This window comes from Heterocephalus glaber, unplaced genomic scaffold, assembly GCF_053883595.1.
Source record: "Heterocephalus glaber isolate CG9 unplaced genomic scaffold, H.glaber_assembly_v1.0 deba00001673, whole genome shotgun sequence".
NCBI lineage: Eukaryota > Metazoa > Chordata > Mammalia > Rodentia > Bathyergidae > Heterocephalus > Heterocephalus glaber.
In genome coordinates this window covers 25,343,681-25,360,337 of record NW_028258410.1, presented here as the reverse complement: position 1 = coordinate 25,360,337, position 16,657 = coordinate 25,343,681, and the positions used below count along the sequence as shown (strand labels likewise).

At 45.6% G+C, this 16,657-nt stretch overlaps 1 protein-coding gene across 18 annotated transcripts in view; it reads right to left on the bottom strand.

Annotated features, from left to right (window-relative positions):
• Nucleotides 1-16,657, bottom strand: part of Ptprt (protein tyrosine phosphatase receptor type T) — a 1,083,111-nt gene that overhangs the window by 14,928 nt on the left and 1,051,526 nt on the right. For all 18 annotated transcript variants that reach the window (XM_087197882.1, XM_087197888.1, XM_087197890.1 and 15 more), the window contains 3 exons: nt 16,245-16,394; nt 14,220-14,393; nt 10,635-10,766 (listed from right to left, as the gene is read on the bottom strand). In XM_087197882.1, coding sequence (XP_087054008.1) covers nt 10,635-10,766; nt 14,220-14,393; nt 16,245-16,394 — 456 coding nt within the window. The remainder of the gene's footprint in view (nt 1-10,634; nt 10,767-14,219; nt 14,394-16,244; nt 16,395-16,657) is intronic.

Genomic DNA, 16,657 nt, shown 5'->3' with positions numbered 1-16,657 from the left:
TTATTAGTAGTAGTCAGAATGCTTATTCTGAAGATAAAGAAAATAATGAATGTAATAAAGCCCTCAGCACAGTACCAGGTATGAAGTAAGCACTTATTTGAGACTGCAATGAATTACACTACATTTATAATTTAATTATCATATAATCATTGTGATTACATCATTACCATTATAGAGAAGTTCTTTGAGCTGTGACAAGATTACATCCCCATAAACCCATCATTAATTGAAAATATCATAAATCAAAAATGCACTTAATACCCCTAACCCACTAAACATCATAGCTTAGCATTGCACACTGTAGCTTTTTTATTGTTTCCCTTCCTGATCCTGCATCTGACTGGGAGCTGCAGCTTCAGCTGCTGCCCAGCATCATCAGACACAGGACAGTACTTCATAGTGCTAGCCCAGGAAGAGATCCAAATTCAAAATTTGAAGTACCGTTTCTACTAAATGCATATCACTTTCATAGCACGGTAAAGAAAAAAAAATCCTAGGTCAAACTGTTGTACGTTGGAGACCATCTGTAATTAAATTTGAAGGATTCTTCTTATCACCTCTCGTAAGTAGCAAACATATGCAAGACTCAGTCTCATAAGGCAACAGTGCCTTGGTTTCCTAGCATCTCCACTGGGGGTTGATCGAGCGCCCTGAGAAAGGGGGTGTGAACATGTGGGTGGGTGAGGAAGTCTGGCCACGGAGCTTTTATGCATGGACAAGCGTCTACTGCTGAGCTGTGCAGTGACGACAAATCCACAATTTGAACTTCATTTCTCTTTGCCATTGGCTCTTCTGCCTTGCAACATTTGCAGTAATGAGGGACTGGTGCAGATAAGTTCATGGCTGGCCAGAGAAATTGGAATTAATCAGAACTGCCCATTTAAAAAAATAATTGCCTTTATCACCTGCATTGAATTTAGCCTTGCCAGAGTTTGACTGTGGTCCTGACATGAGGTGCATGGATCCGAGGCATCAGGAATAGTCTGTTGCCCCCAATATTGTCAGTCTGGAGAGAATGTAGAATGATTTCTCTCTTTTAATAAGATTTCCAGGCCAATTTCTCTAGCTAATAGGTTCTACCATGCCTCAAACAAGCCTCCTATACTTTGGCACCCGTCTTTGCATTTGATTTTCCAGGTCAATTTCCCATAATGCCTAGGGGGCTGGGGAGGTCGCAGGGTCCTTCTAACCCGAAATTGGAGTCATCCTTTCACTTGGGTTCCCTAATTTGTGAGATGATCATGGATGACACTCAGCCCAGTGAAGTGTGGGCAGATGTGGGTTTGGGCTGCCAGGGATCATCAGGATCTTCCTGCAGCCCAGGACTTTGTCCCTAATCTAGTCAGGAGAAATGGAAGGAAGAAGTAGAGGAAGCCAAATGTTCTACTTCCAGTGACGCCTTGGGGCCTGGAAATGATTCTCATTATGAAGACATGTTCTTTGTGTTTGAGCTCAAGATTGTCCTACTGTCCAAGTGTTTGGCTGCACCTGAGGGGGAATTGCCTTTCTCGCCTGTGTATGTAGCCCAGAAAAAGGTGGGAAAACACACTGGACTCCCTGCTTGAAATGCTCTGTGTTCAAATTCCAGCTCTGTCACTTTCTAACAGAATAACTGGGCCCAGTCTTTGAGCTTCACCTGGTTGTAAGTGGCTGTGAATTTTAATGTCGCATATCGCAGGGATCTGTATCTGGTGAGCACTCATGACTAGGCAGTGTGGGGAAGAGCTACTCAAAACAAGATAGATAAAGAGAAGGTTTTATTTTCCTTCTTCAACTTTATGGTCCTTCTGAAAATTTCTCAATAAGGACTGCTCTTATGTGAAAATTTCTGACCAGCCAGCTTGGGATGTCTGTGTAGACAAGCAGCATCCAGGATAGAGGGACACTGTTCTGCATGCCCAAGGAAAGAGACTTTAGGTTATTCTTGAGAAGGATGCAAAAATAAAAGAAGATGGCTGGGAGTGTCGTAGAATGAGTGAAAGGTAGAAGATGACTCAGTGTCCGATCTGTCTCCCAACTTTCTAGCTATTCTATAAACTTACAATACCGTGTACGATGCTCAGTGACCATGGATGTCTCGTGGAAACCTGCAAGAGACTGCGCTTTGCTCCATGAGTGACGTAGGAATGAAAAAGATCACACGTGAGCAGAGGAGCTGGAGCATGGGCAGGCAAACATCAGCAGTTTGTAGATCTCTTGGAAAGAGGGAACTTCAGTTTTCTTAAGACCCTGAAAGTAGGGGTCCAAGGAAGCCAACTCAGTTCTTGAAGATCATGAGGATCGAGCTGACCTCGAGGTCATACTTATACTGAGTACGGCCCTGGTCTTCACTCCCTTAGGTGGGAAACTTAAGGTTGGCTGTCTCCGAGAATAGATCCCATTCCCTAGCTTAGGGTCTAGACCACATGTTTCGTCCAGCCTCACCTCCCACTGCTGTCCCCTATCCTGCCTTTCCGGGGGTCTGGGAGGGTGATGCTGCGGAAGGCGAGGGCCTCCTCACTGTGGAGGTGGTGGTGACTGCTGGCAGGGAGCGCTGGTCCAGTTTAGGTGATGACTTAGAAACGGCTGCATTTCCTCCAGAAAAGCAGAAGGCCTTTGCTAGTTATTGTGAGCATGAGTTAAACCAAGCAAAAGTTGAGCAACTGCCCTGAAACAGCTGCCATACATTATTCCACCGAGTGATCTCCATCATTGTTTGGGCCACGAAAAGATGTCCTTCGGGGCGCAAATTCATGGGTGAGACATGATGGACGCAGAGGGAGCCTGCCTGTTGGCCTCCTCCTCTTGCTGATGGAGTCAGAAAGCTTGTTAGTTGCTGAAATAAACACGCCCTGATGAGTTGGATGAAAACTAGCAGATGGGTCTACTTTTGGGAAAAACAAGTTTAAAGCATATTTCAGGATACCTTAGTTATGTCTTTTGTTAATTAAAAATACTTTGTAACATAATATCATAGCATCGGGTATGAAAGACTATCTATCTGGACATCTGTGATCCATAGAGGGGAAAATCAATCCGGGCTACCTAAAGGTGAAGTCGATTAGTATTTTAAAGAGAGAAATTTAAAAGAGCCACCTGAATTGCTTTTAAAATTCACATCAGTGATTATAAAAATTCTTTATACATCTTAAAAAAATATCTAACTGCCTTTGACACTGTGGCCAGTTGAGAAAGACAGACTGTAGGGATGGGGTGATAGGAAGCAAAGGACGAAGAAGGACACGCGGATGGCGAGGAGAGCCCATCTGCATACATCTCACACTCTCAGCAGGCCCACAGGTGCTGAGACACCGTCCCGGGGGCAGGTGGAAACAGCATTTCTTACAGCGGAATCCGAGTTTGTTTCCTGGAAGGAAAGGCTGGGGTTTAGGTCAATCCCTACAGGATGTGGCGGGTAGGAGGAGGCAAGACTCCGTTCAGGCTTTAGAAAGAGGTACTAGGGAGAGAGCCAAAGCTTGCGGCTGAGTAAATCTCACAGCTTCTGGGAAGAGAGGTGGGGGAACACTGAGAGGGGCAGAGTGGGAGAGAAGGTAGGCCAGAAGGAAGTGGTTGGGACCATGGGATGGGGAGAAAGTGTGCGGCCGCAGGCTAGGCGAGGAGGCAAGGTGGGGCTCAAGGACGGACGAGGACAGGTGACGTTGAACCTTCCGGCATAGCACTGCCAGAAAATGGGCCCAACAACATCCCCACTCAAGCCTCAGGTGGAACTTGGAAGTGAACACGGGAATAGGGCTCCCTTCAAATTCTCAGAAATCTCGGGGTAGATACTGGCTTTTACCACAGGATGGAGAGTAAGGAACAGAGCCAATTTTGTTTAAATTTTCAGAGCTAGAGGGAGCATGGCTGACATCTGGGTTACATTAATCTAATAGGGGATAACACTGAATCTAGAGAAATTAAGATACTGGCTCAGGGCAACACAGCCTGTAAGTGCAAGAACAGAACTTGAATTCAGGTCTCCTGACCCAAGCCTTTCTACTCTTTTACCTCCAGTATTCCAGCGGGAGTAGAGAGAGACACAGTCCCTTGCAAAGTCAGACTGGCTGTGACAGCGTTGGGCATTCTATACATTTTGCTAGCATGTTAGGCTGTGCTTTCATGAGCCAAGATAAGAATGGAGATGTCGGTGCTTGCTATCTATGCTGCAGGCACAATGACAGCAAAAGACATCTTTGAAATATCCCCCTGCTCTTCTCCTGGGAGGATGAAGACCTTCCTTCCCTACCTCCACAAGCCCTTATTTCCATGGAAATATATCACAGCCTTTCCCTCATCCTTGGACTCACCAACCTTCATCTTTCCACCTGAATTTGTATCACCTGTGTTCTGTCTTTGTACAGTGAGACCCTCAGAACTGGATGACTCAGTTATATACAAGCTATGAAATCTTGTTCTTATATTTAAAGTAAGGAAATATTCCTGCCTTCTCCACACATGGAAGTGCCAGAAAACCAGGGATTACCAGAGACCAGGGCCTGGAAACCTGTTGTTCAATGATTGTAAATATCTTTATCATGACAGGAAAGAAACCCTGGGCTGAGACACTGATGGGCCGTGTGACCTTGTTCAAAGTTCTTCCCTGTTTCAGCCTGTTTCCTGATCTGCAAAGTGAAATAAGTGGTTTCCAAAGCAGGGTTTGAAAATAGCAGGAGAAGCCAATGAGGTGTCTCCAAAGTCTTTGAAAGCCAAAAGAGGATCATGCTGCTGTCCTGGGTAGAGGACCCTAAGACTCAGGCTTCAGGCTCGAATCAGAGGATCTCACTGTGTCAGTCCTGCATATGGCCTGCAGATCAGACGTTCACTGGGAGTCACATCCGTGGAAAACAAGAACAGTAACTTATTACTAATTAGTAAATACAGTTTGGGTAATAAAAACTTTCCAAACAGCAGATTCTTGGAGGACAGACATAGAAACTATTGAAAGGTGTTTAGAGGAAATTTGGATTATAAATGCTCTAAGATTTAAGCAAGATAAAGGGTGTTTCCTAGAATTTCCTAGAATTTCACAAGTGAAATAATGAAAAATTCAGGGGCTACTCCAAATATAACCAATATAATAAATCAACAAAATATTCAAGGAAAGCTGAAGCTCTAACATTTATTATGTGGAAGCAACAAAGTTAGATTGGGTCTTATTGACTTCCAACCCTGACTCTAGGCTGATGGGGGTGTAGTATTTCCTGCTGGGATCCTCTGTGTGAGCACACAGAGCTTGAAGGCAGGGTGATATGCCTCTTAGACACCTCTTCATTCCTCCTGCTTCAAGCTTGCTCCTCCCTTTTGAGAGTCTTGCTGAGATGACTCCAGCAGAAGATGATTTCATCCTGTTTCATGTTAAAGAGAGCCTGAGAGAGGCCTCACCAGAATGTCTGCTTCATGGGTCAGAGAGTTTTGTATCTGTTTTGTCCTCTATCATGTGCAGGTCTATGCCTGGCACATGGTAGCTCCTTAATAAATGTATATTAATAAATGAATGATAAACGAATCCCAGAAATCAGGCCCTTGATCTTTAAAAGACTTTCTCCAAGTTCATAAGACTGCCTAAACTGGTAAAGTGGATCTTTACCTCTGCTTGGATTTCCATGTCCTGTTCCCTCGTGCTTCCTGATAGCTCTAACTTTGAACTCTAACTGAGACATTAATTTCTCCAGCTCAAACCACACCCTATTTTAACATGCAATGCTGACTCTGGCTTTTGCCATCATTTTAGACTCACTTTCTACTCTTCTCTCATCCTTATTACTCTGGATCTGAATTTTTGGTTTCAGGTTTACAGTCTATATTCATTACTGTAAGCATAGTGCCTTAAAACAACATACATTTATTATCTTGCAGTTTTGGAAGTCAGAATTATGAAATGAGTCTTAAGGGGTTATAATCAGGATGCCAGCAGAGCTGCTTTCTTTTCTGGAATCTCTAGGAGAGAATCCATTCTTTAACTCTTCCAGCTTCTAGAGTTTGCTTGCAGTTTTCAGCTTGTGGCCATCACCCTCCAGTTTCTGCTTTGTTCTCACATTATCATTCACTGATTCTAATCTCATTGGGCCTAACTGGATAACCCAAAGACAGTCTGTACTTCTCAAGGGCCTTAATGACACCACATCTGCAAAGTCTCTTTTCCCAGGTAAAACAACATATTCATAGGTGTGACTGTTCATCCTGATTTGCTAACTTCACTAGATTAAGAAATACCTAGCAAATTAGTACAGCTTGCTCCTGAGTGGGTGTGTCTGGGTGAAACATGGAGGGAGGTCCTTGGGTACTATATATGGTCTCACCCATGCCTCTTGGGGAGCGCTCTGTTCTCTGCTTTCTGGCTGTCATGAGGTAAATAGCTTTCATCTGCCACACTCTTCCATCATGAGGCGCTGCCTTGGAGCCAGCCAACCACAGGCTGAATCTCCCAAATTAAATCTATCATCCTTTAAGTTGGGGGTGTTAGGTGCTTTGCCCACGTGATGGGAAGGCTAACTCACACAGCAGGTTTTAGTAATCAGGATGTAGGTGTCTTTGGGAGACCATGACTCTGTCTACCACGCAGCCTACCCCAAGGCTGGCATGGAAGATTTCCTGAGCTTTCTAAATGCTATGATGTGACATGACTGCAATAGGGCTTTTTTTTCTGGTGTCTCCTCTCCCGTGTACCCTGATCTATCCATAAAGCCTACAAGATGGAAGAGAGCTTCTAAATTGAATGTGTGTGAAATTACCTTTCTGGTGGGTCTGAGGAAACACAGTGTCTTTTGCTGATGCTGGGGTTCTAGGACTTTGCCTCACTAATCTGACCACAGGGCTTTGGAGTTCTAAAGAGTTAGAAAAATCTCTTGGGTCTAAGGCAGAAATTTGAGAATCTTTGTCATGAGCCCTCATTGATCATAATTATCTTTGAATAGCAGCCACTGTGGAAAATAGACTACTTGGGGCTGGGATGACTGCTTGAATGAAGTAGTGTATGATTCTGAGCAGGGGCAGAGCAGCAAGCAGTGCATGAAAATAAAGCACTCTGAAAGCTCACACTTTTTTCCTCATACCTATTTTGCTGGAAACAACAGGTATTCTGCCCAACCCCCAAGTTTTTATGGTCCATGGTCAAACCACAGAATGTGGTTCTCTCAGAGCAATCTAGCAATGCACAGGTCCATTGCAGGCAGATGGTCCATGTGGCTTGGCCGGCCCTCTCCATGGGCTGCCTTGGCAAGAGCATTCTGGTAGACAAACGCTGATGCTACTTCAAAGAACTGCCCTCCAGGTGCCAAGGGTGGCTTTTCCGATGCTTTTCTGATGCTCATGCTGTGTCATTGTTTATTTTTGCAAGGCGCCCAGCTGCTGCGGTGATGATATTTATATCAATAAGTGCTCTATTCATCTGCTGATTTCAAGGGATGCTTGCCAGCTGCATATGGCAGCCAACCTCAAGGCACTTCTGAACCTGATGTTTTGCATTTAGAGACTCAATTCTCAAAGGCTGTACCAACATCTGGGGCTGAAAGATCCCTCATTCACCCAGGACCTATCCTGAAAAGCAGACCTACAGTCAATGACCTTGACTTTCTGTGTTGCAAAGTAATGTTCTTTGAAACTCCTGCTCTGTGTCTGAGCTCTGCTTTTGTGAAAAGGATACTGGAAAAAGAGAAGAGCAGATGGGCTTCCATAGGCCCCATTAACCCCTAGCACATGGAGCCGAGTTTTTGGTCTTACTTTTTCAAGCAAAGAAATAGGTGGCAATGGTTTCTGATTCTGAAACTGCAAGGAATACTCTAGAATTCTGTTTTATGGGAATTCATGATTTTCATAGTTAGCTTAGTTTCCATCCTTCTGCTGTTCAGGCTCCAAACCTCGGCATTATCCTTGATTCCTCTTTATCTTTCACATTCCATATTCAAGCTGTCAGGATATTTTGTCAGCCTTCCTTTTGGGATATACGCAGAACCCATGCCTTTCCTGCCATGCGGTTCAAGCCATTGTCATCTGTCACCCGATAATTACAGCAGCCTCTTCTCTGTTCTGTGTCCACTATCAGTACCTGATCTTTCCTTCTCCTCAACAAGAATCTTTTCTCAACATAGCCAGAGGGATGCTTTTGAAAGATGTCAAATTATGGCACTCTGCCTCAAATCTGTGGGCGGCTCCCCTTTCTCACAGAGTGAAACCCCAAGTTTTCCCCATGACCTTGAACATCTTCCATGACCTGTCCTTGTCTTTGATGGCACCATCTGCTGTTCTTACCTTCACTCCACTCCTGTTCCAGTGGCTTGGTGCTGTTGCTCACGAGTACCAGGTGCCCTCACCTCTGTGTTCTGTGGCCAGCCTATTAACTGCATCCTGAGCTCCAACCCAGCCTTCTGATCTCCATTATGCTGCCCTCATATTTATTTTTATCCACACCCTTGTCTTTACCCATACTCTTGTAACCACCTAACATACAATTAACTGTATTACAGGGCATTTGTTGTTTATTGTTTGTTTCCTCTCTTTGGAATAGAAAGTGCACTAGAATGGGAATTTTCTTATTTTGCTTTGTCTGTGTTGTTCACTGATGCATTCCAAGCACCTAAGATAGCTTCCAGCAAATAGCTGTAACAGATGCTCAACAATGTGAGTCCTGTGAATGAAAGAAATCTCTCCCGGGTGTCTCTCACAGGGACATCCAAAGTTGGACTCCCTCTTGTCCCCTCCTATTCTACTCCTCTCCCTGCCCCCACATCATCCTGCCTTTCCATTTTTGGCCAGGTACTCCCTTGGACACATGATCGCTCAGATGAGACACATGCCATCATTCCTGACTTTCCTTTCTTATTCACCTCCCACACGCAACTGCTCCCTAAATCTTGTGGATGTCAACGCTGGAAACATTTTCCCATTGAATCCCAATTCTCCCACCTCCTGGCCACTTCTTCAGCTCAGATCTTCCTTCATTTTCAGCACATTTGCCACATTTTCCTCCTAAATCTCTAGTTCCCAAGTCTGCTCTCCAGGTCCTGGACTTGGTTTTCTAACAGGAGCTCTGGCTTTGTCCTTTCACACTTAAGTTTCCCAGAATCTCTCCCTAGTGGACATCCATGACTTTGTAACTGTCCTTCTAGGGACTCCAGGATTCCATAAAGGAGCCCAGAGAGACTGACTTTCTATGGCCACCAGAAGAAGATAAAAGGCAAGTGTGTATAGAACCCTAGGAACTGCCTCCTACTTCAAAATGAGTAAGTAGCTCTTGATCATATCTCTGCATACCCTGGATATGCATGAAAGCTTTTATTCCTAGAAAGGATCTTGTGGCTTACATAGTAAAAGTCTGGCATGAGACTGCAGTACAGGGCTTGAGCTTCTGAGCCCTATACAGGGAGCTCTGGTAGCTGGACTCTGCTGCCTTTTCCAGTCTCAACACATTCTTTTTCTGACAAGCCTCAGCCACACTGGAACAGAAGCTGTTCTGCAAACAAACTTACATCTATCTATCCCATTTGCCTTTACCCTTGCTGTTTGTTACTTTTGCCTGAAATATTTCTTTGTTTTTTGCAGAAATTGAACTGAGGGCCTTCACACTGAACTACAGCCCACTTTTTCTATTTTTTATTTTGATACAGTCTCAGTAAGTTGTTAAATTGCCCAGGCTGGGCTTGAACATGTCAATCCTTCTGCCTCAGCCTCTCAGAGTGCTGGAATTATAGGCATGTGCTACCACACCTGGCTCTGGAATGCCTGCTCCCAGCTAATTCATCCCCCCCCCCCCCCGCCCCCACCACTGTGTTCAAGGTCAAAGTCATTTTTTTTTTGAAGTCAATCCTCACCCTCTGGGCAGAATTAATTGTTCCCTGCTCCTGGTCAGCAGAACACTTTGGTGTTGACCTCTCTTATAGTACAGCCACATGAAGTAAGGACAGCTTGCTCATATGTCTCTATGGCAAGACTGAATTCCTAGAGGCTGAGACTCCAGCTCACACCCACTTGAAAATATTGCTTTTTCCCACCAAGGCTGTACAAGGCCCAAATTCCAATGGTAGTTAGCTGAGTTGCTTTGAGTTGTCTTCAAGGCACTGAGAGGACAGGCGATTTTCACTTCTTCCACCCAACAATAGGTGTAGGCTCCAAACCACTGTCCCAAGACAGGTGATCTGTGTCCTGAGTGTGAAGATGTGTTGTAGATTTATGATGCTTGCAGCTGCCAAACCCAGAGGGGCCAGGGATTTGGTGGGGGGCATTTAGGGGCAAAGCCTCCAAAGTTTGACGTCCAGATTCTGCCAGCATGAGCTGCCTGGCAAAGGGGCCAGGGCAGGTAGGTGTGGCCAAACACTGAGTCTTCCTTAGGGCTGCAGGTGCTCAGGGTTGGGGAGGTGGCTTCCTGGCTCAACAAGCTCACTAGAATTTACAGCAAGAGCTAACCAGTGCCTGGGGCAGGCAGCAACATGCACACAGCTAAAGGCAGCATATGTCATTGCTGGAGGTATCTGGGCAGAAGATCCAGCAGGAGATTCTTTGCCTCTGTAGGCAGCAGAATGGACTTGCCTGGTGCACATGGTCAGACAAGGCCCCTTACAGAGCACATCACAGTGCTCATCATAGGACCTCCCTCCAAGTCTGCAGTATGGCTCCCCTGACCCACTTGGGCCCACCTAGGGCAGCCAGTGGGCCTCTCCTACCTGGGTGGAGTCCATCTCATTCAGCATCACCACGGAGGAGCAGTTATAATCGAACACCAGCCTCCAGAAGTCTGCCACAGTGTTGGGTAGAGGGTGCTGGGTGACCACAAAGGCGGCAGGTTGCTTGTGGCTCTGACAAAGGAATGACATAAACTTTTAAAAATACATATCTGTCAATGATATTCTGATGATGATGAGGCCTGAATGGCTGCCAGAGGCCTGCTTAATAGATTTTACAAAGCACCTGCCAGTTCTGTTATCTCTTGATGCCCTGGTGGCAAAGGAGACCTTCTCATAATAAACATATTCTCCTTCAAACTAAGACATTTCATTAGGAAAGTGTCACTTGGATGGGGATTATCCAAGTAAATTATTTATATCTCAGAACTCAGAAAATAATTATCATTACAATATAAAATGAAAAATTCTGGATGCAGATTTGCTGTTCTGCTGACTAAGACACCTCTTGGGACATAAGGGATCCACAGAGTCCCTGAGCCTGTGATGCTAGTGAGGGGTCAGGGTGACCTCCAAATGGAATTATATTGCAAAGCTAGCTCCTGTCTCCAGGCTGGTTGAGCTAGCCTGGCAGAAGGTGGGCACTGTGTCATACAGCTAGTGGGGCAGGGGAAGTACCAAGGTATTAGAGCCTTGTAAGTTATGAGTTATCCATCTATCCATTTATTTGTCCATTCATCCACACATTTTTCATTCATTCATTCATTCATTCATTCATTCATTCAAACATCATTTATAGAGTGCCTTTAGAGGAAGGTGGGGGATTAACACTGGTAAGTTATTAATGGCTCCGAAACTCAGATTCTTTACCTGGAAAATGGAAATCATAAATCCAAAGGAATGGTTGTCCTAAAATGGAGTGAGATTTGCCTGTGAAATGATCAGCAAGCAAGAGCCTGACCGTTAAGCTCACTGGCCAGGTACAAACACCTGTGACTTAGGTTTTCATCCAAGGAAGCAGCACTACAGCTGGCACATACAAGACAGTGTAATTCCAGTGGATAAATGAATTAATTCAGTCCCACATTTCAGATAGGGGAAAGCAGACCCAGAAATAAATGAGCTGTGTGAGTCTTGGAACTTCAGCTGAGCCCTAGTTGTCATATCACCCTGTGAGAAGGTGTTTGGAAAGATTGGAGAGCATCTCCATCTCATCAGTAGTTTGTGAAACCGGAGAAATAGTTTTCTTGGAAGATAGCTCCCGTGGGCATCTCAGCTGTTTTCAGAAGGGACACAAGTCAGAAGGAGATGGAGGAGGATTAGGAAGATCCCTTACAAACACAGACATGATGCATGCATCAGGAAGACCTGATTTTCAAGGGCCTTCTCCTGGCTCATGGAATTGTCAGAGGAGGCTGGGAGGGAAGAACATTTAGTTGTTCAAAAGCCAAACTCTCTGGCCATAGATAACATGGTTTTTGATCAATTTCCAGATGTGGAAAAGAATCTAGGCTTTGGACCCAGCAGCTATGGGGCTCAGATTCCTGGGCACCACCTTTTCTGAAATGGTTGACCTCCGGCAAATGATAGAAATGCTCTGACCCTCAGTATGTCTTTGGAAAATAGGGATAACAATACCCAAATGCAGGATGAGACAATACAAGTCCAGGACACAACATGCAATGGTGCCCAACATTCAGGGAATGTAAGTTTTCTTTGCTTTTTTCCCTGTCTCTGTGATAAATGCTCTATTAGACCAGCATGCCTGACAAAGCCTTATCTGAAAATATGTTCGAGATCTGTGCTCCTGCAGAGTTTTAGGGATCAGCCAGAAATCCATTTCATGGATAACATCATCCTTTACCAGGGGAAACATTAAAAATTAACCCAGAGGACTTCATTTTTTTTTTTGCTAGAGGCAAAGCTGCTATGGTTACCAGATAATGCACTGACTGAGCTGGAATACAGATAAGGACTTTTTTTTTAATATAAGAAAGGCAAAGGCCCCAGTGACTGCTCACAAGAAAAATGCCCTGTGGACAAAGAAAATACAATCAGAACCAGAGCCTGGCAGAAGGCATTTGACTCCAGGCAGCATCTAACCTACTAAGGAGAGGCCAGGGGCTTGTTTGATCCTTGCTTGGATGAAGAAGAAAGGGAGTAGGGTTAGACACTGGGGGAAAGCTAGGAGAAACTTGAGTGCACCTCTACACAGCATCTGTCATCTCACACGTGGGTGCACATACATGCTCATATATACATACATGCACACGGTGACCTTAAAAGGTCCTAACCTAAAACCAGAGGTTTTCTGTCTGTGTTGTCTTCACCAAGACAATGCTCCTTGCCTTTGAACACACAGACAGGGTTTTGTGGTGGATGTGAGAACCTGTGGACAAAACTCAGGGAGGCCTCTTGGGAGGTGAGCTAGGCATAGGTCTCCCATTACCTTCTTGGCTTCAGTACCTAGAACCCTTGGAGAGAAAGCTCAGGAGGATGAGAGGTCAGAGAAGTATGGGTGTGAGCCCAGCTGAGAGCACCCCATGTTCCTGAGAGGGTCACAAGAGCTACATGGGGATCTCCTCAGCATGAGGAGGGCTGGGAAAGGGAACCTGGAACAGCTCATCCCAGTCAGGCAATGTTGTTCTTGGTTGTGAGCCTCAGGAAGCAAGATTTCTGCGTCATACAGGATCAAGCAAGCTTGGGAATGCTCAAGAAATGAATTGTAAAGTGGCAGCCAGGAGCCCTCGGTTTGGCTTTGCTACTAGTTGTTTGGATGACCTCAACTCTTTTTCAATCCAGGCTCAGTTTCTTCTGTTGAAAAGTGCACGGGTGGGACTGGATGGTCCATGTTTCTGTCCTGTTACAAACATCTCTACATTATGGAGGTGGAATGATGATAACCAGAAGTAGCTGGGAGACCCAAGAGTGAAGAATATGAGGCAGAAGCTTTGGCTCACTAAGGCAAGACAGGACCCGAATCCCAAGCTACAGCAGGGGAGAATGCCCTTCTTGGACTTGATGTCAAGGAAGTAGGAGATGAAAGCCCCGGCAGGATTTTTAGGAACAGGGCCTGTTTTCTTTTGTTTTTCTTTTACTGCTTCCCACCACTTGCCCAACAGCCACTTACTGAGCACCTACTACGTGGCATCCTTACCCTCTCCTCTGCACAGGGGTTATCTGGGAAGCTGAATGGGAGGTGCCAGCAGGCAGAATCTATGTCTGTACGCTCTTGTGTAACCTGGGTACAGGCAAGGCCTGGCACAAGGAATGCTGCCTAAACTGAAATTCAGGTTGAATTAGCTCTGTGGGAGGTGGGAGGGAGTACATGGTAGGACTGTAGCTTTGTTGTGATGTCATTGGAATCACTTTACACTTTTGATTTATTCTTTCCAGGTTCTTTGAGTCAAAGGGCCAAGAGCCCAGCTTGTGTCTGGGTTTGGGCCTGAGCCTTCAGGGTGGGAAGAGGTGCCTTTAGGACGAGCAAAGGTGCTCAAGGCCAGCAGGTCAGAAGGAAAGAGAGGCTGGATGGTGCAGTCAGGGCCCTGGGATGCAGCCACCTCCACCTCAGGAAGAAGCTTTTCCCTGAAATGCCAGCCAGCAGCTTCCTGCCAGGTCTCTGCTTACATCCATCAGTGCTGCATTGATATAGTTGCTGGATTCTCCATCCACTGAGATGAGGAAAGGCAGGCAGCGGTCCAGAGGCAGGACATCCATGTTCCGATTCTTATCATGGTTCCGGGGCAGGAGCCCGATGCTGCAGTCCTCGGGCCGGACTCGAGGTGTCACAATGTTGAGTGTCTGTGGGGCACAAGGTGGGCAGATAAACACTGCTTAGAGAGTTGTCCCTGAGGAGAGGAGACAGTGATGGTCCATTTTAGCCTAGCTCATTTATCTCCACCCTTTAAGCTTGGCTCTACTGTCCCATTCCTGGGACCCATGCCTCCTCCATCGTGGTAGTGTTCTATCATATCCCGCTCACTGGGACTTGTGGACTGAGAATCTTTGCCAGGAGCTGTATGACACTTTTAAGATGCCAAGGGTGCAGGGGCAGCATGCCCACACACAGCCACAGACATGGAGCTCAACTCCTGCCAGCCAGTTGGACTGCATTGTTCAACTCAGCCAATGCTGCATTAAAGGACAGGCCAGCCAGAAGAGCGTATGGTGGGGATAGGGGCAGGGAATCCCCAGTGAGTGCTAAAAATCACTTGAAGTGTCGTAGAATGAGGAAAATGGTTTACCAGCACTCTTCTCAGAAAGAAACCTGTGTGAGGCTGGAAGGATGCTCAGGGTGGATGGGAGACCTCTAAGGGGAATGCTCTAATAGATCTGCAAAATTGCAGAGGTTATGTTCTACAGAGCGAATCTTGCAAGTTAGAACCAGAGCTGCCCCAGACAATAGAGACTAGATTCTGTTTCCAATGTCCAGAGTTCTCTGTCTTCCATCCTTCAGTCATTTGTCATACTGTCTCTGCTCTACATCAGTAAAATACTATTTGTTTGAAGAAGCACTAAAATATTGACCTGCCTGGGCTAGCTGCCCATGTAGCCATGAGACCAGTATTTCCTCATGGGCTTGAAGCAAGTCCTGGAGCCGTATATGTTTGTGCATGACAAAGATCTTTGCTTCCTCCTGCCTGGTTCTCAGCTCCTGTTGCTCAGGCATGACCCTGGTACTGGCCTTGGGATACAGGGGTGAACTCTAGCTTGGCTGTATTCAGTGAATCATGTCCAGGCCTCTCAGAATGAAGTCACCACAAGTCTAACCACATGGGCTCCAAGGTACAGATCTGCTATGCCTGAGCTGTGCTCTAGGATGATGCTTCTGAAATTTTGATAATCATCCAGAGATTGTGTTAAATTGCAGGCTCTTAATCAGATCTGGGTGGGGTCCAAGATTCTGCATTTCCCAAGTGAAGCTCATGGTGCTCATCTCTAGAACGTGTTACACTTGAAGTAGTAAGGATCAACTGAGAAAACCTGAGACCCCCCAGGAACAAAGCAGCATGAAATTCTTATCTATGTGCATACCTTCTCTCCATTCACAACCTGGACTAGGACTAAGTAAGACCTAAGTTTAAAAACATAATTATAGTTAAAAGCAAGCTTCAGGCATCACTGAGTTATTGGTTAGTCATTGCTCATGGCTGTGGATTTGGTGTTTTGGAATGCATTCAGCAGCTGCCTGGCACTGCAACCTGAAAGCCTATGGACATCTCAGTTCTCACAAAGAAAGCCCCACAAATGTGCACAGCACCACTGAAGTTGGCTCGGTCACTGCTATAGATAGAATGTGTACCCCAAAAGGCATATGTTGCCATGGAGATGGTTTTAGACAGTGAGTTCTGTGGGAGATAATTAGGTCAGGAGAGTGGAACCTTTATATACGGTGTTAGTGCTCTCTAAAAAAGAGACATGCGAGCTTTCTTCTTCTCTGCTTTCCATCACGTGAAGCTACAACAAGAAGGCAGTCACCTGCAAACCTGGACAGCGTCTGAGCCTTCTGCAGACACCACAATTGCTGGCAGTTTGATATTCAACTCCCCAGAAATGTGATAAATCAATATCTATTATTTAAACCACAAAGCGTATGGAAAGTTGTTACAATAGCTTGAAATGACTAAGACAGTCTCCAAGATTTGTCCATACCTGAAACTCATCTTTGATCTGGCTGGAGTTTGTCTGAGGGTCCAGCCTACTGATGTTGTAGTAGAGAGAGCGGAACTCACACACGGGGATGGCCGTGTTGCCGCAGAGACATGCTTCCAGGATGGCGTCGTGCACAAACACATACTGCTCCTGCACAGTCAAGGGGAGGGAACAGAGAACTAGGTAAGTACAGTGGCCGTGAAGACTGAGCATGATTTACATTGCTGAATCCATAATTTCTGTCCTGTGAACAAAGGACCAAGTCCTCGTACTTCTTAGTGACTGCCTGAGCCATAGTGTGATTTGTTCTTTATGGAAGACTGAACAACAGAGTCATGATAAAAATGAGAAACTTGTGGACATATCACAGCAGGTGTTCTTGATGCCTTGCTCACATCTCAGTTTTACCTTTC